This window comes from Saccostrea echinata, unplaced genomic scaffold, assembly GCF_033153115.1.
Source record: "Saccostrea echinata isolate AGI-Se365-2 ecotype Australia unplaced genomic scaffold, CSIRO_AGI_Sech_v1 ptg000025l, whole genome shotgun sequence".
In the NCBI taxonomy this organism is placed as follows: domain Eukaryota; kingdom Metazoa; phylum Mollusca; class Bivalvia; order Ostreida; family Ostreidae; genus Saccostrea; species Saccostrea echinata.
This window is the reverse complement of record NW_026889774.1, coordinates 18322338-18346594: the sequence shown is the minus strand read 5'-3', so window position 1 is coordinate 18346594 and position 24257 is coordinate 18322338. Positions and strand designations below refer to the sequence as shown.

Below are 24257 nucleotides of genomic sequence, written 5' to 3'. Positions count from 1 at the left end.
AGCAACAAGGGAACATGGACGACGAAAAAAGTAAGTGTATATCCAGTTTTTTTTTTGTTTTTGTTTTTTTACAATTTAACAGAGCATCAGATTGATAGATTTAAAAATAAAGGATATGTAGAAATCTTAAGAAATATATTCTCGTAATGGAATAAGTCGTTAGGGAAAAGCAAGTAATTTGCAGTCAGTACAGTTCAGCTAGATCTAACGTTATCAGGTTATGGAACAAAAACTGACAAATAGATTTATACATGTATAGATCTGTATTTCATGTCGTTGTTGCTTGTACACATTTTATTTTATATGCTTGATGTTGTATTTTACATGAAATTTACTTCCATATGCATTCTATTTTGAAGCTATTTTTTATTTTGTGTGCTTTTTTTTTCAAACAAAGGGTCATTCAAATGCAACTGGTAGTGGTAAATAATTTACCACCCGGTCATAGAATTTAGTATATGTTTTAGTGGTGTTTTATTTTTTCCAAAATTTTGCAAAATGCAATCGAAAATTACATCATGTTTGTTATAAACAAAGAGGAATCATATACAAATTTTTAGACAAAATATGAAATCAGAAATGCTTCACCATTGGCCAAGTAAGTACAGTGATTGAATTGTGTAAAGAGTCTACATTATAGCAGTTTTCTTAATACAAGTCTACAGTACTGTATTTGTCATGTTTTGATCAAGAATAAAACTTACTTTGTCAAAGCTGATGACCCTGCACTTTGTTACCTTTTGTTCAGCTATTTGGTCATGTGAGAATAATAGGATTTTCCTGGTTTTGAAATTTTGTCTACAATTATCTAGAAATGTCATTTTTATATAATTTCAAAGAAAACCTTGGAAATTTCAGGAAAAAATAATTATGCCATTGATAAAATATAAAATTAATAATTTGATTAATTTCTGAGATCCCCCCCCCCCCCCCCCACATATTATGCCATTTCTGATAATCGTGCTTGTTTTGTTTATATTTACAAACAAGATTTTTGGCGAACATGCATTTTTGGGCAAATGGACTTGATATCAATGATAAATTTTATGATTCACAATTATGTAATGTTAATAAATAGAGAAAAAGGACTCGCATCCAAATGGAAAAAAGACACTTTCACTGCGGGGGGCCACACACAAACTGAAAGCGGAGGCTCTCAGAAGGTACAGGCTAAAGCACAAGGATGATGAACAAGAGATAAAAACCCCTTTGTTTACCTCTAAAGATAAAGACACTCTGCAAAATAATAAAGAACCTCAAAGTAAACCACACCAGTCAGAGGGACAGAAAGTGGGGCTAACAAAGAGATCAGTGAGGCCAAGAGAATTAGGAAAAATAACCTTACATGAGGATTCTGAAGCAAAAGTATCCCAGATAGCTAAATCTGATGTAGCAAGAGAAAATAAGCCAGAAATTCACATGAGGAAATCAGTAAAGGGTGATAATGATGCTGATCTTGATATGTCAAAAGAGATGTCACTTGGTGAGAATGATAAAGATATGACACAGGAGAGGAGTGATCGGACAAATGCAGATGTAACTTGTCAAGGAAGATTTCTTTTAAGTGAAGATTCATCTCCTAAACAAACAACAAATGACCAAAAGAATGAATTTGACAAATTCAATGTACAAGAGATTAGAGATCAAAATTATGCATTTCCTAATAAAAAAGAGCATATAAACCTCAAAAGCAATGACACCATAAATGATGACATAGTACAAAGAGGTATTATATAAATTAAAACCTATAAACTCTACTGAAAAGGCCCCACTCTGCTCCACTGTGTATGAAGCTTCCAGTTTACACATCTGTTATATGCAGTTCTAGTGTATCACCTGACTTTGAAGTTGAAAAATACTGCATGAATTCCATTTTTACTCTTTGACCCAAATCTCAGTCTCTCTAGCTTTGCAGCACACAAACATCATATTTCTGCATATCCTAGCACAGTCTACAAGTTCTGCAATAATGCATTTTATTGCAGAGTGCATGGAAGGAAGACAACTTGTCCTCACATATAGACTAAAGTCTCAAGCATGTGCATCCCAAGAACATCTCTCTGGGTTATATTGTCACAAAACTGGGAGAAGAATGTACCACACTTGCTTACATCTGATCTATATCTAATGTAATTTGCATGGCATGATTTTGATTGAGGCATGATCTATGTTAAGAAATACATTGCCTCATGCATCGCTTTTGTTTATCATAATGCATATCAACTTTCTATACATGTATCTCATCAAATGTATAAAGGTATATGTATATTGCACTTCGATTATGTTATATCATACATTGTTATTGACAAAAAATCTTTGTCATGGAAAAAAATTCCAAGTACTAGTATTGAAAACCATGCTAATCCTTTGTCATATAACTAGAACAAAAATGCTTTAAATTTCATGTGTTTATCTTATACATCAGTGAGATATTTCTTTTGAGCTAGTTATAGTAAAATTGATTTTGTAAAAGTTGATGGAATGGGACATTTTGATAATTGGAATACATGTATTTAATTTGATCAAACTCTGTCAGTCTTTTATAATTCACAGTATTGTATTATAATATTTCTAGATAAAGAAGGAGGCCAAGGGGATACCCCAACTGAAAACAAAGGTAAACTTATCTTCTATTTCTGTCTAATATAGCTAATTACCGTGGACTTATAACAGTCCAGTATTGTACTGTCCACTGCCTTCAGATTAATAATGTATAAATGACAACTTATTTTAATTGAATTTACAGAACCTGAAGAAAATGAGAAAGTGGAACCTCCAGTCCAGGCCACAGAACAGGTTTAAAGTTTATCTTTTATTGTACTCTAAACTATTAATATAGTCGTGCTTATTTCATAATTTTGACAATTTTTTTATATATTATCAAAAAAGAAAGAAAAAAAAGTCTAAAGCTAGAAATGATTTTTTTTTTGTTAATTCAAATAACTAATCAAAAAATATAATAACAACTAAAAACTTCAGTTGTTTTTAACTACAGTTCATTTTATGTTTACAGGTGTCTGATAACCTTTGCATTACTGCACATATATTGATTCTATTTTCAAATTTTTATGTTGATTAAACAGACAAAAGATGACAGTTCAAAAGAAGAAGCCCAGAAAACTGAGGAGGTGAAGGAGGAGCAAGAGCCCGGTTCTGAGGCTCCCCCAGAGAAGGCCGGAGAGGAAAAACCAGAAGACACACAAGTAAAAACAGAGGAGGGGGAAAAGGAGAATGTGGTAAAGGAAAGTCAGGAAAAAACAGAGGGAGGTGAAAAGGAGGCACAGGAGGAATCTGGGGGAGAAAAAAAGGATGAAGATAAACCACCACAAGAATCAGGAAGCAAGGAAGAAGATTCTGCAAATAAACCGGAGGAGCAAGCTACAGATAAACCAGCAGAAGAGAGCAAAGCAGACGGGGAAGAAAAAGCAGCAGATGATCAAATCAAACCGGAGGATGACCAGAAAACAGAAGATAAAGCCAAGGAGAGCGCAGAGGGAGATACAAATCAAAATGCTACAGAAGGTGATGAGCAGGGTAAGTGTTGAGTAGAGGGAAGTGAGAGGTAAATAGTTAGCTAGGGGATAGATTGAGGCATGGGGATCAAGCGGGAAACTAAGGAGTAGAAGAAATGCAAAACATTGGTGAGTAAATGGAATCATGAAAAGAAATTAATACCTAGAGTTGTGGTCCAGTCTGAGGAATACTTTTTAATTCTCTTACAATTTAAGATATGTCACTTTATGCAGATCAATTAAATTTTTGTCAAAAGGGCCTGTAAGTATCATATTACCTTGGAAAAAGTGTCAGTAATTAATCAGTTTTTTGCTCATTCTTTATTTCATGAATACAGTATTGGGGGGGGGGGGGGGGGGGAGGGGGGGCATAACTAAAGGTTCAATATAAAAGCATTGTATATGTTTTCTTAATAGATGAGGAAGGAGAGAAAAAAACTAAAAAGGAAGAAGAAGAAAAAAAGAAGATTCCTGATGATTTTTTCTATAACTATGAAGAGTTAATTTCCCAGCCACAAATCACTCAGGACTCAGGCTTACCCAAGGACTACTTAAATCTAGCGTATGATAATCGATTTCTGTGAAAATTGAAACAAATATCTCAAAAGATTGAAAAATGTGAAAAGCACCTTTAATGAAAATGTAATTCAAGACTGAAATTTCATTTTAAAAGAATAAATTTCACCTCTTATCATAATAAACTGTGTATGGTAACAAGTGATATTTTTGTCTTCTGTATCTAGTCATTCATTTGGATATGACTGCACAAAGCGCCACAACCTCCATCTTTTGGATGAGAGAACAGTGTGTTTTGCAGCAGGTAACTATGTTTTACTTCTGGATCTGCAGACAAAGGAACAGAGATACCTGCGCAGTACCAGCGGGGGAGGTATTGGAGCCATCACAGTAAGTATTACCTGCCATTTCATTGTTACTTTCTGTGTATAAAGACTCAGAGCAGGACCAACACTGATTGACAAGGTAGAAAATGTTCAGTAGCATCATTTTGTTCTCTTGCAAAAGTTATATTTTATTCTTTAATAGTTACCATAAGTATAATTTTTGTTTACAGGTTCATCCTTCAAAGAAATATTTTGCTGTTGCTGAAAAGGGGACATCACCAAACATCAATATCTTTGAATATCCATCACTAAAGTTACATCGAGTGCTGAGAGGTGGAACAGAGCGATCCTACTCATATGTTGACTTTAAGTAAGTATAAATCATTTGTGTTTTTAGAAATAAGTGAAATAGCATGTTCTGAAAAAAGAATTTTTTTTACTGTAAACGCAGGGTTAGAAACTCCCTAAAATTACAACTCGCAAATATCTGCGAGTACCAAGAAAGTGAACTTGCAATTTTATAAGACTACTCGCAATTTTCATATAAAGTTAAATTTATATGAATTAAATACATGTAACTTAAGGAAAAAGTAACTTCTGTACAATACATAAAATACAACTACAGTGTGACTTTTAGTTAAATTACTGATTTAAATCAAAAGCATTGTGTTCTGTCATATTATATAATTTTGCTACAGTTTCAATGCAAAAAAAATCAACTCGCAAGTTTTTGCGAGTTACCTAATTTTTAACTTGCAATTTGGGAATTCTAACTCGTGTTTTGCGAGTTGTATATAGTGAATTTCGAACCCTGAAACGTTCAATACATTTTGTTTTTATGACTCAAATTTCTGTGGAAATTGCTGTGCAAAAAAGGTTGTATGAATATTGTCTTTTCTTGACCAGTCCTAAGGGTGATTTACTGGCCTCCGTGGGAGGGGACCCAGACTACATGTTAACTATCTGGGACTGGAAGGAGGAGCAAACAGTGCTGAGGTCAAAGGCCTTCTCACAGGAAGTGTTCCGTGTGACCTTCTCTACAGAACTGGAGGGTCAGCTGACCACAGCTGGTACTGGACATATCAGGCAAGATTCACTTTGATCATATTATTATAAAGTATATAAATAAAACTTTGGTGCACAAATGAAGAAAATAGAAATAAAGAATAATATCTTCTTAAGAAGAAAAAGAGTAAAATTTAACATTGTTTTCCCTACATGAGGAACATAATTAACTGTAGCAATTTAGTCCTAACATATGCTGGTTATAAAGTTTATTGGATTCAAAGTTGTATGCCTATTAAATCAGGCAATGCAGCAGTTTGCAACAAACCAAGTGGCTGGAGTTTTGATACAATATGCCAGACATACACACGATGAAACCTACAGTTTATGACATTTACAAAATTTAAGTATTGAGATGACATTATTTTTTGTGTTACTTGTTGTTACAGATTCTGGAAAATGGCAGACACTTTCACAGGTTTAAAACTTCAAGGGGAGTTGGGAAAGTTTGGGAAAACTGAAATTTCTGACATAGAAGGTTATGTTGAACTTCCTGATGGAAAAGTGTTGTCTGGAACAGAATCTGGTAACATGCTACTCTGGGAAGGTGGCTTAATCAAAGTAGAGATCGGACGCAAAGGAAAAAAAATGTGTCATCATGGATCCATCCAACAAATCCTTTTAGATGAAGGGGAGCTAATGACTGTTGGGATGGATGGATTTATAAGGGTATATTTAATCTTATATTGTTTATATTTAAAAGTTAAATGTATAAAAAGGAGTACTAAAATCAGATGTTATAGATAAGTGACACGTTTATTATATTTGCCATGCTTTCCAGGTCTGGGACTTTGAGAGTGTGGACACTGCTGATGTTGCAGATGAATCAGGACTTTTTGAAATGGAGCCAATGAATGAGCTCCGTGTCGGTCATGATGTCCATCTGAAGTCTATACTGAAGTCCACTGATGCAGAAAACGAAGTCACTGTATGGTATGCACAGGTAGGTCTTTTTTTTTTTTTTAAAAAGTATAAATAAAAAAGGAAAGATAGGAGAAGAATATTAGAGAGACTCCATTTTCATCATAAGATTCTGAAATGATTATTATTTAAAAATGTTTTCTGAAATTATTCCTTGTAGGATGCCAATGGAGGTATATGGAAATTGGATCTGACTTTTTCACACACCTCCCAAGCTCCAGACAAACTCTTCTCCTACCATGCTGGAGCCATCACAGGATGTGATGTTTCGCCCCTCACTCATCTAGTAGCCACCACTGGTGTTGATCGTAAGTCTGCCAGGTTTTACTCATTTATAAACTACAAAAGTCATTTAACATTTCTTTATGCCAGTAGCAAATAGCAACACAAGTACTAATACACAGATGCTTTGATTTTGCAGACACGGTGAGGGTGTTTGATTTTCTACAGAAGAAACAACTGTGTGAGAAGAGGTTTGCTGATGCTGGAACTGCTCTGATCTGGGCTCCACAAGTTGTAAGCTCATTGATTTCTTTTTCATGTAGTACTCTTATATTATATCTCAGCTGACATAGTTGAAATTTGACAAGTTATATATATACTGTATATATTGTTATTATGATATGTTCATTTGTACAGATTATGCAGTAAATATCATTTCAACAATGGTGATGTTGCTTTTCACCTTACACATGAAGTTAACACATTTTTCAGGTTGATCCTAAAGCAAAAACTATCATTGCTGGATTCAGTGATGGTGTGGTCAGAATTATGACTATTGCCAAGGCCAGTGAAGATCAAGCTCCCAAAAAACACAAGCATGACATTGACCTTGACCTCGATCAGGTCTTCAAACCCCATACTAAGGCCGTTACTACTCTTGCTGTGAATGACAAAGGAGACATTCTTGCTTCAGGAGTAAGTGTTTTTTAGTTTGATTTTTCAACCTATTTTAGAAGATACATTTAATTAAAATCACATGAAATTCTACTCTTCTCATGTTCAAATTTACTGACTATAATTAAAATTAATATCTTTTAAAGGGTGCAGATAACACAATATTTTTCATGAGTATTGGAAAAACCTATGAACCCATAGGATTTATAGAGACCCCAGCAGCTGTCCGACAGGTCCAGTGGTCTCCCTCCTCTTTTGTGAGTGTTTTCTTTTTTTGTCAAATCTGGATTATAAAACTTAGAGCAGTTATCCAAGAATTATTAAATGGAAACTATACCAGCCAGATTTGTTTTTCAGGTTTTTAGATGATTGAGATTGATGTTTGTAAGTGTAGTACCTAATCAGTCTCTCCTCATTTGCAGCATATAATGTCCCCATATACTGCGATTTTGTGAAAAGAACTTTTTAAAAAATAATCATAAATGTATTCAGTGTACCTCATATATGGAATATATTAAAAAAGCAGGAGACAATTTGCCAGTCCCTTGTTTTGTCACTCATAATCAACCACATACAGCCTATAATTATTTAACACAGGATTGCATATCAGTGGAAGATTACTGTTGTCAAGACCCAGCATTCAAAATCGATATCACCTCATAATTTTATTCAAGACAAAGGAAATCAAACATTAAAAATTTTCATATAGCAAATAATGTAGCACATCATCCAAAATCCATGCATCTCTAGTATACTGTGATGGTGGCATAAAGAAATTAAGCTTAATATCTTTTCAGTACATGTATAGAAACATGAATTTTCTTTTTCAATTTCAGAAAAAATCCACACTCCTTGTATTTTGTGAAGATGGTCTTGTGTTAGAAGTTGATTCTCCAGATGGTGCAACATTTGATACATCTAAAACTTTCCATATTACTGGGTTACCGATGAGGTCCTATAAGTTCAAAAGTGTGAAGTCTCGATTACGTGTAAGTGCAATCAAGATGCTTAAAAATTCCAGATTGATTTTTTTTCCCCAAGATTCAATTCCAAAATGATAAAGTCTATGTGTGTGTGGGATAATTCCATCATTTATAACATCACAGCATGAAGAAGAGCTTGAGAGGAAAAGAATTGAGGAGGAGGAAAGGAAGAAGAGGGAGGAGGAAGAGAGGAGGAAGAGAATAGAGAGAGGACTAGAGACGGAGTCTGAACAAGGAGATATAGAGGAAGGCAAGTTATAAAAGTCTTCAGCATTCACAAATCATAGTACCTGCTATTATTGGACATTAAATATGTGAATGATACTTTTATTAGTACCCATATAATGACCAAGGCAATTGCTGCCTTGATGTAAAATTCAACACAATCAAAGCCATAAAAATAAATGTAATGAAAAAAATTTTGTTGAAAATGCAATTTTTTTTTTAGTTGATTACCTTTTATAGAGCCATTGAATGCTTCTGTTTGCATTCTTGCAAACTTCCATACAATATTTTCCAAAGATTCCTTTTAAAAATTCTTAATTTTTATTATTTTATTGTAGAAGTAAAGGAGCCTGAGCCAGAATGGAAGCCATACATTCCACCAGAACCGAGTCCCATAATGATAGGCTTCTACTCAGAAGAAGGCAAATTCTGGCTTTCAATGGTATGGTTATCTTTGATGTCCGTATATTAAATTTTATTTGTTGTTGTTTTTTTTTAAACAGTTATTGAACTTTAGTCCTATTTCGGAACAGGGAGAGTTTGATGCTGGATATCTATATGAATGTAAGTTTACATCTGAAGAAGAGAGATCAAAGTTACCCGAAGAACTCCAAGATGCGCCATTACAATCCATTCCTGTAACAGACTCCAATGATGTTCCAGTCACATTTATGCAGTACAGGTATTTATTAAAAAGGCACCAATACACAAAGTTTATGTTAGGTATACATTAAAAAGTCTGCAAGTGGTCTATAATGTCTAGTTGAATTTTTCTTTATAGTGGTAATGGACGACAGATTTTGTTTGGTATGGAAGACGGTGGCATAAGAATTCAGGGTTTAGAGAAGGAATTCAGTATGGATGCATTTGGTCCCCATTGGAAGTTAAACTTTCATGACAATAACTATGGACATATTGTGAGACTAGGAGTAAGTCCAGATGAGAAAATGCTGGTGTCTGTGGGAGCTGATGGGAACTTTTTCCTGTATGACATAATGGACCAAGAAAAGGTGGACCAGAAGGTGGCGGAGGCTAAAGCCAAACTGCCCTCCGCAAAGGTCAGTGTATTACAACATCAAACAAGTGCAGACATGCTATATCTGTGTTGTAAATTGAATTTCTTGCCCACTTGGACAAAATAATAAAGAGGATCAAGAATTTGTCAACTTTTTTTTTTGCAGAACAAAAAATGAACATCTTTTTGTAATTTCAGAAATCTGGAGAACAAATCAGTGTTGATGATATTGAAGATCCAAATGCTTACAGGTAAAATATTTATGTCTCAATTTTTTTTTATATGATATGGAATGTATGGAAAAATAAGTTTATATCATAAAATCTAATCATTTTTCAGTATTGAAGATGCAAAACAAAAGGCAGAACATGATAAAATGATGAAAATCGCAGATGAAAAGAAGAAGGAGGTGCGTCGCCAGATTGCAAAGCTAAGGCGACAGTTCAAGAGCATACTGGAACAAAACGAAGGACTTCCTGTTCATCTGCAACTGAAAAAGGAGGCAAGTGCCAGGGTTATACAAAGTGTTTTGTAATGACAACTGATATCAGTTAATCATTATAATATTCATGTACACTTACATTGTTGTGCAGGAATTTGAATTGGATAGAGAAATCAAACTTGAATTGGAAAAGCAAAAGAATGATCGAATTGATTTAGTCAGAAAGGAATTGGCGTGGGAGGCAGAAAAACAAAGGGTAGCATTGGAAAAGCTGAGGAAAAGGTGAATACACTGATTTAAAGGTCATCTGATCTGCTTCTGGGTTGCAGTAAACATTTTCAATTGATCTGGAGACTCTGATATAAACTTTTGTATTTAATTTGATTATACTATTAAGTGAAGAACTGTTACATAGAAATTTGTACTGAAAACTAAATTTTTAATCAAATTATCTGTCTTTTAGGTACAAAGATGTGGTTGAATGTGAAAGAATAGTTGTAAAAGCATTCAAAACACCACATGAAGTTGCAAGCTTTAGGGCAGCAAAGCTGTCTGATGACTTTTACCAAATGAAGGCTGAGTTTGAGAGAAGAAAAACAATGACCATGGTGAAAGATGACATAACTAGAGATCCAACACGTGACCTCTTAGGGGGTAAGTCTTGTTCTACTCAGCAGAAGTGAAATGTATGGTAAGGTGTGCCAATATGTCTGTCCCTTTATTCTTCACAAAAGTGCATGTAAAGAAGTGAACATTGTTTATGCATATCAAGGCTTTCCTTTTTTATCTTAAATATTGAACTATTATGAACACTGCAAATATTTTTTGTACTTATTTTGAATGAATGATTTTTTTAGGTAAACTGTCACACTCAGACGAGCATGCTGGAAGTGGTGGGAAGCCTGGAGACCAGACAGGGGCCAAAGTGACCACCACCCTGAAGGGCAGTATGGGGGAGAGGATAAACAAAGCCCTATATAAAGTGGAAGAGAAGAAGCAAAAGCGGGCAGCAAGAAGGGCCCAGGTCAGTATACATTTATTAGGGTTGTCTAGTAATCAATTTGCTTAAATTTCATCCATTCAAAACTTAAGTTTGTGAGATTGATGGAAACAGTAACAGATTTGAATACATTTATATACCTGCCTCCTTTAAGCAGGAACTAAATATAGGTTTAACATGTATATACAGTATATGATTTTGTCAGATTGATGGAAACAGTTATCCTTACAAATTTTAATACATTTATATACCTGCCTCGTTTAAGCAGGAACTAAATAAAGATTTAACATACAGTATATAATTTATCCAAGGTGGTTGTAATTTACAGGCCAATTAAATGTTTAGTACCATTCGGAATTTTCTGTTTTGTTTTTTTTTTTTAGTTATTTTGTTAGAAGTTAAGCCTCTTATCTATTTTTAATTCTGAAAAAATGAGATTAACAAAAGACATGGCTATACACAATATACAGTATAAGTATTAATCTAAATTTGTGTTTGTTTCCAGTGGGAGGAGTTGTACAACACAAAGCCTGATGATGATTACGAGGATCCAGCAGATCTGGCAGCCATTAAAGAGGCCAAGGATAACATGGGAGACTTCAAACTGAAAACAGCCAAGGATTATGTTGTACCTGATCATCTGAGAATGAATGTGGAAAAAGCCAGGGGCAGATTACTGATCCTTAAAGATTTAGTGAGTATACTAACCACTAATAATGCATATCTGTACAACTATGTTGAGGCTTCTTGAGGCTTTGAAATGCATTCTAAAAATGTCATAACATTGCGAACTCTTTTAACATTTTAATTTGTAAGCTGTGTACACAAATATTGTAAATTGCATTGAGCATTCTCTCAGCTATATAAGAACACATTTGTGATATCACATGCGTTGGCTGATCACGTGGCAGACACTTATATTTTTTCATGCGTTACACATAAATTACATCGACACAGTTGATAGACACAATTGTTAATTATTATTTGTTACATTAATGAACTTAACTTATTCTAGTAAAACTGAAAAGTGCTTGGAATAACTTGTGTGCAAAACTTTTCATCAGAAGTTTAACTTACCCACACATCTGAGAGTATTTTCCACTCTGGATTGTAATGAAAGGGAAACTAATTGCAATTTTTTTTCAAGCAGTCTTTGGCTAGAGAACATACTCCTCTAATGGATTTCTACAAGATTTCTAAAATTAATCCTTATTAATCACCTACAGCAGTCTCGTTTAAGCACAATAATTAACATCTACCTCTCACCTGAAACAAGGAAAATTTCCACGTTTATTTTGGTTTTCATATTCAATTCACTGAATTTCAATTGATAATGAAACAAAATAATGTTTTAAGTATTCAATACTGCATTTACAAGTACAACTAAGACATATAAATTAAGTATTCAATAATATAATTGCATTCCCAGCTACAACTAAGACTTAATTATGAATTTAGCAATAATGTTCTAAAATTTTACATACAGTTTAAAATAAGGAATAAAAGTTTATAACACTCTCCCCTGTCATGAAAGCTCAAACTTGCAGTGACCTGACATCGTATTCCATCAGGACGTTGTTAACTTGATAGTTTATAGAAGTGACTACCTAGGATGCACTGTTATATCTTATAGCAAACCTTAATATACCTGCTTGGATTCAGAAATGTGTATTCATCAAATGTGATTTAAAATACATGTACTTCTAATGAATTTATCAAATCATCTGCTAAATATAAACATAAAAAAAAATAAGCCAAGAATACTCTATATATTTTTAGTGGGATTAGTACTTATGCTTTTGAATAATTTGGTTCCCTTTTTTACTAGATACATGAGCACAAGTATAATTTTAATCTACGTCTGCTAAAAATAAGAGACAAGAAACTGAGTGTGATTGAGGAAATCCGTGAATTGGTGGCTCAACTTGGAGAGGTTCAGAGTAACTTAGATAAATCAAAGCACAAGCCTATTCCTCCAGTCCCTAAAATGTACCCAGATGAAATGCCAGAGAAGTAAGTTACCAAATTTAGAATATATACAGTTGAATTTTGGTATCTCAAACATTGATATCTTGAGTACCATGGATATGTAAAAGTGATTTGGAAGTCTCAACCGCTTAATCCTTAAGTAATTTACCCTGAATATCACAAATCTTGGAAAACTCAAAGTATTTTCTTAGTCCCATCAAGTTTGAGATAATGAGGTCTGTCACTATTTATGCACTGTAATTATTTTATTATTATTTTATTTACAAACCCGAGTTGGAGATAACGAGGTTTGACTGTATATTTGTACTGTATGTTTGACTGTAATTATTTCACTTACACTGCTTGTTCACTTACCAGGTACATGCCTATTTTGCAGGAAATTAGAATACACCAGAGACACCTTGCTAGCTTTTAAGAAGGAGATGGAAGTGAGAGCCAAAGAAGCCAAGGGAGGTGGTGGGTTTGGAGGTTTTGGGGGATTTGGAAACACTGCTGACACAGCTAAGGACAAGGTAACTTATACATGTGAAAGAAATTCTAAGTGACATTAAACAGTGAGAATTTCCTGTCATTTAAGATGTCAAACACTTCTTCCAGGGAGGATCACCGACCCCTAAACCAAGCACAATAGTGAGTGATTCTAAGGCTGGGGAGGATGAAGAATTGGAGGAAATAGAGATTTCTCCACTAGAATTACAGATGAAGGAAAGCATGGAAATCAAGTATGTCAAAAACCAAATTTAGTGTCTTTACAAGAGGTGTCATTTGGTGGATCTGCGCACTGCCATTTATAATTCTAGTCATTCATTACTTTAGTGTGTTTCTATGTGCCCTTTAAATCTGTAGGGCATTCATATTATTTGTTAAATGATCAGGAATTTTGATGCTCTCTGATTGGTCCAGATGATCTTTTCTGAGGTGTACGTACCTCAGAATATATTAATTTTGGGAGGTTTAATCACTAACTCTTTAATGACCAATCAAATTGCATGTTTTAAAGCAAGCATCATGGTAAATGTAAAAATGACAGATGCCAGTATCAAAAAGAGTGAACTTTATTATTAATCATTTCACTATACTGGTAAATTGTCTTTAGAATACTGGCTTTTAGTTGTTAAGCTGTTAATTGAAATATTGTTATGATGAGTTGTAACACAACAAATTGTCAGATCGGATCATATTATGATCGGATCATATTTATACATATTAGTCTTTAGATCTGGTTAAAATATGTACTTTTTGACAGGATGCTATATGAGCAAGATCGACTTCTGGGAAGAATTGAGGAGCTGTTGTTAAACTTTGATGCTGAACTTAGACTGTTACGCCATGATAAGTTCAGGCTAGATATAGTGATGAAAAATGCTGACTTAAGGTAAGTTTCCAATGGCAAAAACATTTTGTTATCACTAGTGGACAATCATAAGAATGTTTGACTTTAGAGATTGATTTCTGATAAACAGGCAGGTAACCCTATTTGAAGAATTTGTTCTGCTGAAAGAGTATGAGAAGAGAGAGGACGTAATGGAGGCCAAAGTGTCAGGGAAACAACAGGAGAAACTGGAAATGCAGGCTAAGGTCAGAATAATCCTCATATCTAATGATTGATTATTGGGCTCAGCTCTAAATTTATACAGGAAGTCATCCCTTCTTCCTTACAACAGGTGGCCCATAAAGACAACAGTACATATATATTAAGATTCTTGATTGTAATTTTATTCTCATTAGATAATTGAGCTGCAAGGAAAGCAGGATATGAAGAAAAAGGAGATTGAGAAGTTACAGGAGAGAGAGAAACAACTGTATGCTCAGTTCCAGCTTTCTCTAGGGGAAAACAACAAGTTTACTGACTACCTGACCAAAGTATTCAAGAAGAAAATCAAGAGGTCCAAAAAGAAAGTCACGGATGGAGAGGGTACACCTATGTTTAACTTTAATCTTTCACTGTATTTGAACAACAACAACAGAAAAAAACAATGAAACTGTCTACTCCAGATATATTAAAAGTCAGGAACCAACAATATTTTTTTCGATTCCTGACAAATAATAGTTAGTTTACAGTCACCGAAGTTTAAAATAAGCGACATTTCATTTTTACAATGACGATTCATTTTTAATTGTTCCTTAATTTTTTTCAAGAACAAAAGGGCCCTGATTGGGACTATTAGAGACTATGCCATCATAATCAGATAGTGCAGATTCAAGTTAGTTCAAATCATGGCTCCCTAGGGTAGGATGGGGCCTCAATAGGGGATCAAATTTTACATGGGAGTATAGAGGGGGGAAATGTTTAAAAATCTTATTTTTTCAATAACAACAGGGCCATGATTAGGGATATTAATATGCAAACATTCTCAGGTAGTGCAAATACAAGTTCGTTAAAATCATGGTTCCATTGGATAGGGTGGGGCCACAAAAGGAGATTATCATGGAAATGTATAGGAAAATATTTTTAAATTTATATTTTTACAGGACCATATATTTAGTGATATTAAGATGCGAATCTCTTCAGGTAGTGCATATCAAGTTTGTTCAAGTCATGGCCCTGTGGGTTAAGATGGGGATACAATAGGGATTAAAGTTTTACATGGGAATTTATAGGAAAAATGTATAAAAATCTTCTTTTCAAAAACAACAGGGCATCGATTAGTCTGTAATCGAAAGTTGTGAAGATTCAATTTATTTTTCAGATAATGGTTTAAATCAGGAAGTAAATTTTACTTAATACATGTTTACTCTTGCCAAACAATAAGGTCGTATTAGTCATAATGAAATTGAAGCATCCCAAAGATGTGTTGATTTGAGTTAAGTAATGTCATGACTTTTTGGGCTAGGATGGGGCCATAATTTTCATGTGAATAAAATTTGGAAAATATTTTTAAAAAAATCTTTTGATGAAGAATAGGAGGGCCAAGGTGACTTAGATAAGCATTGTGGCCCATGGGCCTCTTGCTTGATTTTGTTTTGTAATGAGTCTTTTCTTTTGAAAATAGAAATTGTAAACTCTGATATGATTTTCTGTAGGTTCTGATGAAGACAGTGATGAAGATTCTGATGATGAGTCTGACTGGGATGAAGATGATGAAGAGTCTGAGGAAGAAGGAGGATATGACCTTGACATTTGTCCCCCAGGCTGTGATCAGGTAATACAATCTCAATGTTGTCTGGTATTCTGTCGAGATACAGGTAATTTATTACCTATAGCTACCAACCAGCTGTTAACTGTGGAAAGTATCCAAGAAACTTGAATATTTTTGATTAATATTTTGACAGAATATCTATGATAATACTTGTCAACTGAGGGAGAAGAAATTGGACATTGAGGAAGCTCTACAAGAAGAGAAGAAGAATAATGAAGCTTTACGGAAAGAAACTGACAGCAACAATAAGAAGCTGAAAGTAGTGGACAGTGCTCTGAAAGCTGCCCAAAATGACCTTGAGGCCTTCCAGGTACAATCTATAAAACAGAATTGGTGCTGTTTATGGTCAAAGTTTCTTACTTAATATCAAGGTTTCTGTAACAAATCCTGCAATGTTTGCATGTGTTCAGTATGTGTACCATACCAACATATTGGCATGACCCTGACAAATAAAGATATTATTCCATCTATAGCTGGAGAAGCAGCAGAAATTGAACGAGTTGGATGTGGTGGTGACTCTGAAGCTCCATCAGATACAGTACATGATAAATGGCATCCTCCCCCAGGATCTTTCCCAGACACTGGTGTTTGAGTCACATGGTGTCACCAGACTTCAGCAAAGAATCAAGGAACTGGAGCATGAAAAGCACATGCAGAAGAAACACATGAAGTCAGTACTTGTATATTTTGTAAAATACTGGAAAATTAGTTTAATTATTATAGATTATGTAAAAAAAAAAGGTAAAGCAGAAATGATGGAAACTTGAAAAAGGAAATGAAGTGATTAAATTTCCATCAGTAATTTTTACTTCTATAATATTTGTCTTTATGGCATCTAGTACAATGAAAGTGAGAAAAACAAATTTTCCTTGCACTGGGCATGAAGAAAATACATAACTTGGACAATGAGAGTAAGTCTAAAAAAAAAAAAAGAATTGTTTTCACACAAATAAATAACTTTCAATTCTTTTGTAGGGAATCAAGAAGGAAACATGTTCAGCTCATTAAGGACAGGAAAGTGTTTGACAGCAAAATTTCAGAAATGGAGGAACGCACCAATGAAATGATGATTGCTAAGTTTGGTAGGATTGTTGATTTAGAAAAATTGGAGACAATTACTGTAAATAGGCAAATTGAGGAACTGAAGGAAAAGTTACGTTTGACCGAAATTCAATGTGCAGAGGAATTAGAAGTATGGGATGTAAGTATGACGTTTGATACATGTCAAAAATACATCAAAAAATGGACTACAAACTTCCATTATCTTGTGATCTTACACATAAAGTATGTGTTAACTTTAAGACATACAGTAAATACATTTATAGCTTCATTATAAACACATTTTGTTATATTGTTTAAGTTCACAATACCTTTTAAAACTGAGGGAAATGAAAATCACTTCACTGTAAGCATAAATTCATTACAATAAATGTTGGCTTTAAGCGTGTTTTACTGTAAAACAGTTATAAAAGTGAACCCCAGAAAAAAAATCTAACATTGTTTATTTATCTCTGTAACTAATTGTATCTCATTTTCTTTATTAAAAAAATAAGCAAACAGAATGCCTGGTAGATGTAGTGTTCAGAGAATATTGGTGTAATTTTATGATCTTAAATACAATTAATATAGATTATAATAATACTCAAATGCACAGTCATGGAAGAAAAACCAAAAATAAGCTCTGCTGGAATCAAAATTCTGATGAACATGCAGTTTTCCAAGAAGATGCTTTAAATCACTAAGCAACTGATAAACAATGCAAACAACAGGACATTTAATATAGTAATGAGCTTTAATTATGCATGTTTCCAACTTAGTCATTATAAATAATCAGCAAAATTTCTTTTATAGGAAAAAATAGCCGAGAAGAAAGCTAAAATCACAGCACTCATCCGTGATAATACAAATAGACTGGATCAACTTTGTCTATTACTGAATGAAAAGAAATCTTATGAATCAGAGCTGGACTCCAGACAGAAGAATTCTGTGAGTGTCTGCTTTTCATTATTCATTTTTTTATACAGTTTTCTTTGAAAGAACCAAGAGACTAAAAAAAAGTCTCTTTGACTTTATAGAATGAGAGAAATTTATCATACTCCCTTTACATCTATTCATACCAACCCAATTCTTCTTTGAAACTGGGAATTTCAATAACCACTCTTTCTTTCTAGATTTGAAAAATCTCAAGTATTTTAATATTAATATAGAAATAAATTTAACATGCATACTTTTTCCACAGGGTCAGGAATACACAGGTGCTAGAAAGGCTGACATCAGGGAAAGACAGAGGTTAATACAGCTGGTTCAGCTCCAGGCCCAGGAAATTGACGCTTTGAAGGAGGAGATCATGCTCCTATCCCGGAAAGGAGGGCATATTTTGCCCCCTGCACAACCCCCACTCCCCCAAAGTCCCCCCAATATGAGAACAATAAGTAATTAATTAAAGAAAGACTTGCATTTTGAACATCAATATTTGAAATACATGTAATTTAAATGTCACAAATAAGTGTCGATTTTATTATGAATCACCAGTACAGAGTAGCAGCTTATTTTGGCAGGTAGTTAATTTTGCTGATTTAGTTGAAAAAGTAACCAGAAACAAATTGGGTTGCATATTTTTGATAAATTCTCAATATCAATCCATTTCACTGAACATATGTAACATGATTAGAATATATGTTCTCATAGTGACAACTAACCAAAATTAGTAGCCTACCAAAATAACCCACTATAAAGTACTTCATTTTTATCAAATTATTGGATGCTTTGCAAATATTGATTTAGATTTATATGTCTTACTGACAAAATTAAATACCTGAAGCTTTGTCCCAGTGGAGCTGAGATTTGTTTTTTTGTAAATCTGATTTCCGTCCTAATTATCCTCTCTTTTTACCTATGGAGGACATATTCACTGTGATATTGACTGTGTTATTTATATTTTCTTTTTAATTATGATAATTATGTCAAAAAACTTAAATACAAGAAATGTACTACATGAACAAGTGTGCTTGATTTATTGAATAAATAGGTCATACCACTTTTACTATGTCAAGCTTTTGTTAAAATTAATGAGAGAGCCTAATTTTCAGAAAGAGATTCATTCAAGTTTGTATCAGGAAAGTAGGGAATTTATGACTTGACTGGGAATCCAACAGGAACTCTTCATCACTAGTCAAGTGTTCAGCCACTGAGCTATCTAAGTCCATTTAGCCCAAACTATCACATTCCTCCCTACTTAACAGGTAAATGTCTTTGCCCTCAGAGACTCACAATCCAGATTCCATAGGCAAGACTTTCACCTGCAGGTCCAGGGGTAGTCAACATTACCAAATGTTACAGGAAAGGAGAGAATTTATGACTGAACTTAGATCAAACCCAGGACCCTGAATAGTCTGGTGCTCTAACCACTTAGTCATTCAGACCAATATCCATGGTCAAGTTAGCCCAAACTACCACAAGTAGTAAGTTACACACTTAAGACAATAGTGATATATGGATGATATTCATTTATTCTTGTAAGCTGTAGGCTAAATTATTTGAACTTTTGTTCACATCTTCAACAAGAGGCCCAAGGCCTAGAATCACTCTTCTGATAAATTGTACAACCCTATTATTTCTTTTTAAGTCTTTTGGTATCCCACTTTGAAAAGAAAGTTCAGGTCCTACAGATGAGACCTTAAAAACCGATGCCTGAGTCACAGTGCGCTTTGGCACAATAAAGAATCATCACTGCTTAATGGCCCTGAGTGCTGAGTAAAGATCTAAATTTGAAGCCCACTGGTATATGGTGATGTCTCTATATGAGTGAAAAATTCTCAAACAGGACATAAAACAACAATCAATCTTTTTGTCCTACATATGTAGATAAAAGTTTGAAATTCCAAAAACAGTTCACACTGACCTACTTTTTGGTTGAAATACTCCAGGGACCCAAGACGCTTCAACTGAAACAAGAGGCCCAAGGGCCTTAATGGTCACCTGAGTATAATACAACAATTTAGAGGATCCATAGAGTATAAAATGAACTGAAAGGTGAAGCTTTGTTGCCCAAAAGCAAGAAAAATAGGGTGATCAGGATCAACAAAATAATTAGTCTAGTTTTCATTAACAGTTCATAAATTAGGTTCTAATCTGTTCCCCATTTATCACTATCACCATACAGTATATTAACAAATTATCAGTGATTCTGTACTATTTTAATTCCTTGATGAAATCTCTTACATTGGACTCTGTTGGTCTTTGATGAACATTGAATTAGACAAGTTATTTTTGTCTCATTTTTTATTTATCTATTACCTACAAGTCTACCTAATCATTTAAACTATAAAAGTACTTTATGTATTATACAATAAAAAATCTTGCATAATTCTCCTATTCTATTAACCTTTCAAGTACATTATTTACAGTGATTAATTATCAAAAGTAAATGGCAAAGGGGAATAACTCCTCTCAGTTGAATACAAATTAATAGAGCCCTGGCCAGGACCAGAACACTTGACCAAATGGTCCAGATGTTCAAAAATCTTTATTAAAACTTTTACTCTTTTTGCCTCTGATATGACCAAGTGCAAAGAAGATTTTCCAAAAAAAAAATAATGCATTTTTACTACAGATTCACTATATTGTCAATAGAGCCCCCCCCCCCCTTCCCCCTAGCACCAGAACCCTGACCTTGGGGCCATGACTTTCACAATTTTGGTAGAGTAACCCTTGCTTATCATAACTATGTATTCAATTTGTTTCAATAATACCCAGGAGTAGAGAAGAAGATTTTCAAAGAAATAATGCACTTTCAATATATGATCTATATAGCCCCGCCCTAGCACCAGAACCCCTGACCCTGGGACCATGAATTTCACAATTTTGGTAGAGTCTCCCTTGCTTATCATAACTATGTATTCAATTTGTTTCAATAATACCCAGGAGTAGAGAAGAAGATTTTTCAAAGAAATAATGCACTTTCACTATATGATCTATATAGCCCCGCCCTAACACCAGAACCCCCGACCCTGGGGCCATGAATTTCAAAATTTTGGTAGAGTCTCCCTTGCTTATCATAACTATGTATTCAATTTGTTTCAATTATACCCAGGAGTAGAGAAGAAGATTTTTCAAAGAAATAATGCACTTTCACTATATGATCTATATAGCCCCGCCCTAGCACCAGAACCCCTGACCCTGGGACCATGAATTTCACAATTTTGGAAAAAGTATCCTTGTGCACCATTACTATGCACTTAGTTTGTTTAAATAATACCCAGGAGCAGAGAAGAAGATTTTCAAAGAATTAATACATTTTCACTATATAATCAATAGAGCCCTGCCCTACCACCAGAACCCCTGACCCAGGGGCCATGAAATTCACAATTTTGAAAAAGGCATCAATGCTTATCATAACCATGCACTTAGTTTGTTTATATAATATCCAGGAGCAGAGAAGAAGATTTTCAAAGAATTAATACATTTTCACTATATAATCAATAGAGCCCTGCCCTACCACCAGAACCCCTAACCCTGGGGTCATGAATTTCACAATTTTGGAAAAATCATCCTTGTGCACTATTATCATGCACTTAGTTGTTTAAATAATACCCAGGAGCAGAGAAGAAGATTTTCAAAGAATTAATGCATTTTCACTATGTAATCAATAGAGCCCCGCCCTTACACCAGAACCCCTGACCCTGGGGCCATGAATTTCACAATTTTGGAAAAGGCATCATTGCTTGTCATAACTGTGCACTTAGTTTGTTTAAATAATACCCAGGAGAAGAGAAGAAGATTTTCAAAGAAATATGCACTTTCACTATATGATCTATATAGCCCCACCCTAGCACCAGAACCCCTGATCCTGGTGCCATGAATTTCACAATTTAGGTAGAGGGCCCAATGCTTATTACAATCATGTAAACAGTTTGACTGCTTGATGTCCAGAAGTAAAGAAGAAGATTTTTAAAGATTGCATCAATTTTGGTGGTTTTAGCCCCACCCCTGGGGCCCCAGGGGGGCAGGGACCATGAAATTCACAATTTTTGTTCCCCTTCACCCAAAGATGCTATAAGCCAAAATTGGTTGAAATAGGTTGAGTGGTTCTAGAGAAGAAGTTGAAAATGTTCAAAAGTTAACGCACGAATAGCAATAGGTCACCTGAGTGACTAAGGTGACCTAAAAAGTTTAATGATTCTAAGCCTCTTATTATTCAAAATATTTAGAAATAGCTGTGAAATTTTGAAAGTAGGTTACCATGACCTACTTTATGGTTAACATACTAAGGGAACCCAAGATGCAGCAACTGACAAAATTTGATGATTCTAAGCCTCTTTTTATTTCATATATTTAGATAAAGCTTTGAAATTCTAAAAGTAGATCACTGTGACCTACTTCTTAGTTGAGACACTCTCATGACCCAAGATGCATCAACTGACAAAGTTTGATGATTCTAAGCCAATAAGTATCTGAAATATTTAAATGGCCATGAAATTCCAAAAGTAGGTTACCATGACTACTTTTGGTAAAAATACTCCCAAGGACCCAAAATGCATAAACTGACAAAGTTTGGTGATTCTAAGCCTCTTATTATCTGAAATATTTAGATATAGCTAGTGAAATTTCAAAATTAGGTCACAGTACCTACTTTTTGGTAAACATGCTCCAAGATCCCAAGATGCATTAACTGACAAAGTTTGATGATTTTAAGCCTCTTATTATTTAAAATATTTAGATATCACCTTCAAATGCCAAAAGTAGGTCATCATGACCTACTTCTTAGTTGACACATTCCAAGTACCCAAGATGCATCAACTGACAAAGTTTGATGATTCTAAGCCAATTAGTATCTGAAATATTTTAATATAGCCAAGAAATTCAAAAAGTAGGTCACAGTGACCTACTTTTTGGATGATACACTCCAAGGATTCAAGATGCATCAACTTACAAAGTTTGATGATTCTTAAACAACTAAGATTTTCAAAGATTTTTCCTATGTATTCCTATGTAAATATTTAATCCCCCATTGTGGCCCCACCTTACGCCTGGGGGTCATGATTTGAACAATAAATCTACACTATGTAAAGAAGGTTTCACGTAAGTTTCAACTTTTTTGGCCTAGTGGTTCTTTATGAGATTTTTAAAAGATAACATCAAATTTTCACTAATTCTTAATTATCTCCCCTAGGAAGAGGGAGTGACCCTTCATTTGAACAAACTTGAATTCCCTTCACCCAAGGATACTTTGTGCCAAGTTTGATTGAAAGTGGCCCAGTGGCTCTGGTGAAGAAGATGAAAATGTGAAAAGTTTAAAACAACCACAACAAAGGACAAATTTTGATCAGAAAAGCTCACTTGAGCCTTTGGCTCAGGTGAGCCAAAAATGCAACACAAGAATACTAGCATGGTGCACCAAACATTTATCAAGATATTTCATTAGCATTTCTTTCTAATATGTCCTTTAAAAATCTACAGTGATCGTTCTTATAGTGTATTCAATAGCACACTGCCCCAGCTTCCCACCTCCAGCGGGAAAGACTTCCAATAAGTTAAGGTAGTACACAATGGATAGGCCAAAATTTTCCTCAAATACAATTTTTTTGAAACCTTGATATTTTGTTCTAGGATACAAGATCTCTATGTAATATGAAAGAAATTTAACTGCACAATTTTTACCCACATTGTTTGAAATATGGCCTATCAGACCCCTGTTAGAAAATTGTGAAATCAGACATTCGACTAGAGAATGTGCCTTATTTAAATACTACTGTATCAATTGATCAAATGCAAGCTTTTGTGATGCTGTTTATAAAGACAACCTTTTTGCTACTAAAATTCAGTAAAATATGCTGATACCGGTAAATTTGAGTACCTGGTAAAATGTGATGTTAAAATAGAACATACATTACCCCGGAATTGAAAATTCACATGTAAATATGCTACACTTCCAAGTCCTTTTAAGAGAAAATGTACAATTCAATTTTCACAAAAAATCAACAGAATGGTTGAAATGGATCCCAAAATAAAATGTGTCAAAATACAGAAAATTGAACAAGTGGTTTCAGATATTTTGGCAATTAAAAAATTCATGGCAAAAAACTTAAAAATTTCAGTAGATGACATCACAATATTTGACCTTTGACCTCTTAATATGACCTTGACCTTCATTGTACATAAAGAATAGAGACTCCTTATATACATTTCCAAATATCAGCCCTCTACTATTCATGGATCAAAAGTTAC

At 34.2% G+C, this 24257-nt stretch overlaps 1 protein-coding gene and 1 long non-coding RNA gene across 3 annotated transcripts in view; one reads left to right on the top strand and one right to left on the bottom strand.

Moving 5' to 3' along the window:
- The window catches only part of LOC133192086 (uncharacterized), a 427629-nt gene that overhangs the window by 97689 nt on the left and 305683 nt on the right, over positions 1–24257 (bottom strand). The gene's annotated exons all lie outside the window — the stretch shown is intronic.
- LOC133192355 (cilia- and flagella-associated protein 44-like) lies at positions 15–19033 on the top strand. Its single transcript, XM_061328370.1, has 38 exons — positions 15–30; positions 1079–1726; positions 2576–2617; positions 2747–2796; positions 3084–3534; positions 3930–4074; positions 4256–4418; positions 4585–4724; positions 5261–5440; positions 5809–6088; positions 6201–6362; positions 6501–6648; positions 6762–6856; positions 7055–7258; positions 7384–7494; positions 8074–8226; positions 8344–8470; positions 8784–8887; positions 8979–9127; positions 9227–9503; positions 9659–9711; positions 9800–9962; positions 10054–10184; positions 10366–10556; positions 10760–10926; positions 11408–11596; positions 12731–12915; positions 13268–13403; positions 13489–13613; positions 14138–14266; positions 14355–14469; positions 14620–14806; positions 15916–16034; positions 16165–16341; positions 16505–16701; positions 17007–17232; positions 17883–18017; positions 18271–19033. Exons 1-38 carry the CDS (start codon positions 15–17, stop codon positions 18469–18471), a joined length of 6471 nt encoding a protein of 2156 aa, XP_061184354.1. The 3' UTR covers positions 18472–19033.

Excerpts from the sequence above, each read along its gene's own strand:
- LOC133192355 (XM_061328370.1), top strand. Across the intron at positions 8,888-8,978 it reads GCAAATTCTGGCTTTCAATG|GGAGAGTTTGATGCTGGATA; the intron begins GTATGGTTATCT and ends ATTTCGGAACAG. Across the intron at positions 17,233-17,882 it reads AGGAATTAGAAGTATGGGAT|GAAAAAATAGCCGAGAAGAA; the intron begins GTAAGTATGACG and ends TTTCTTTTATAG.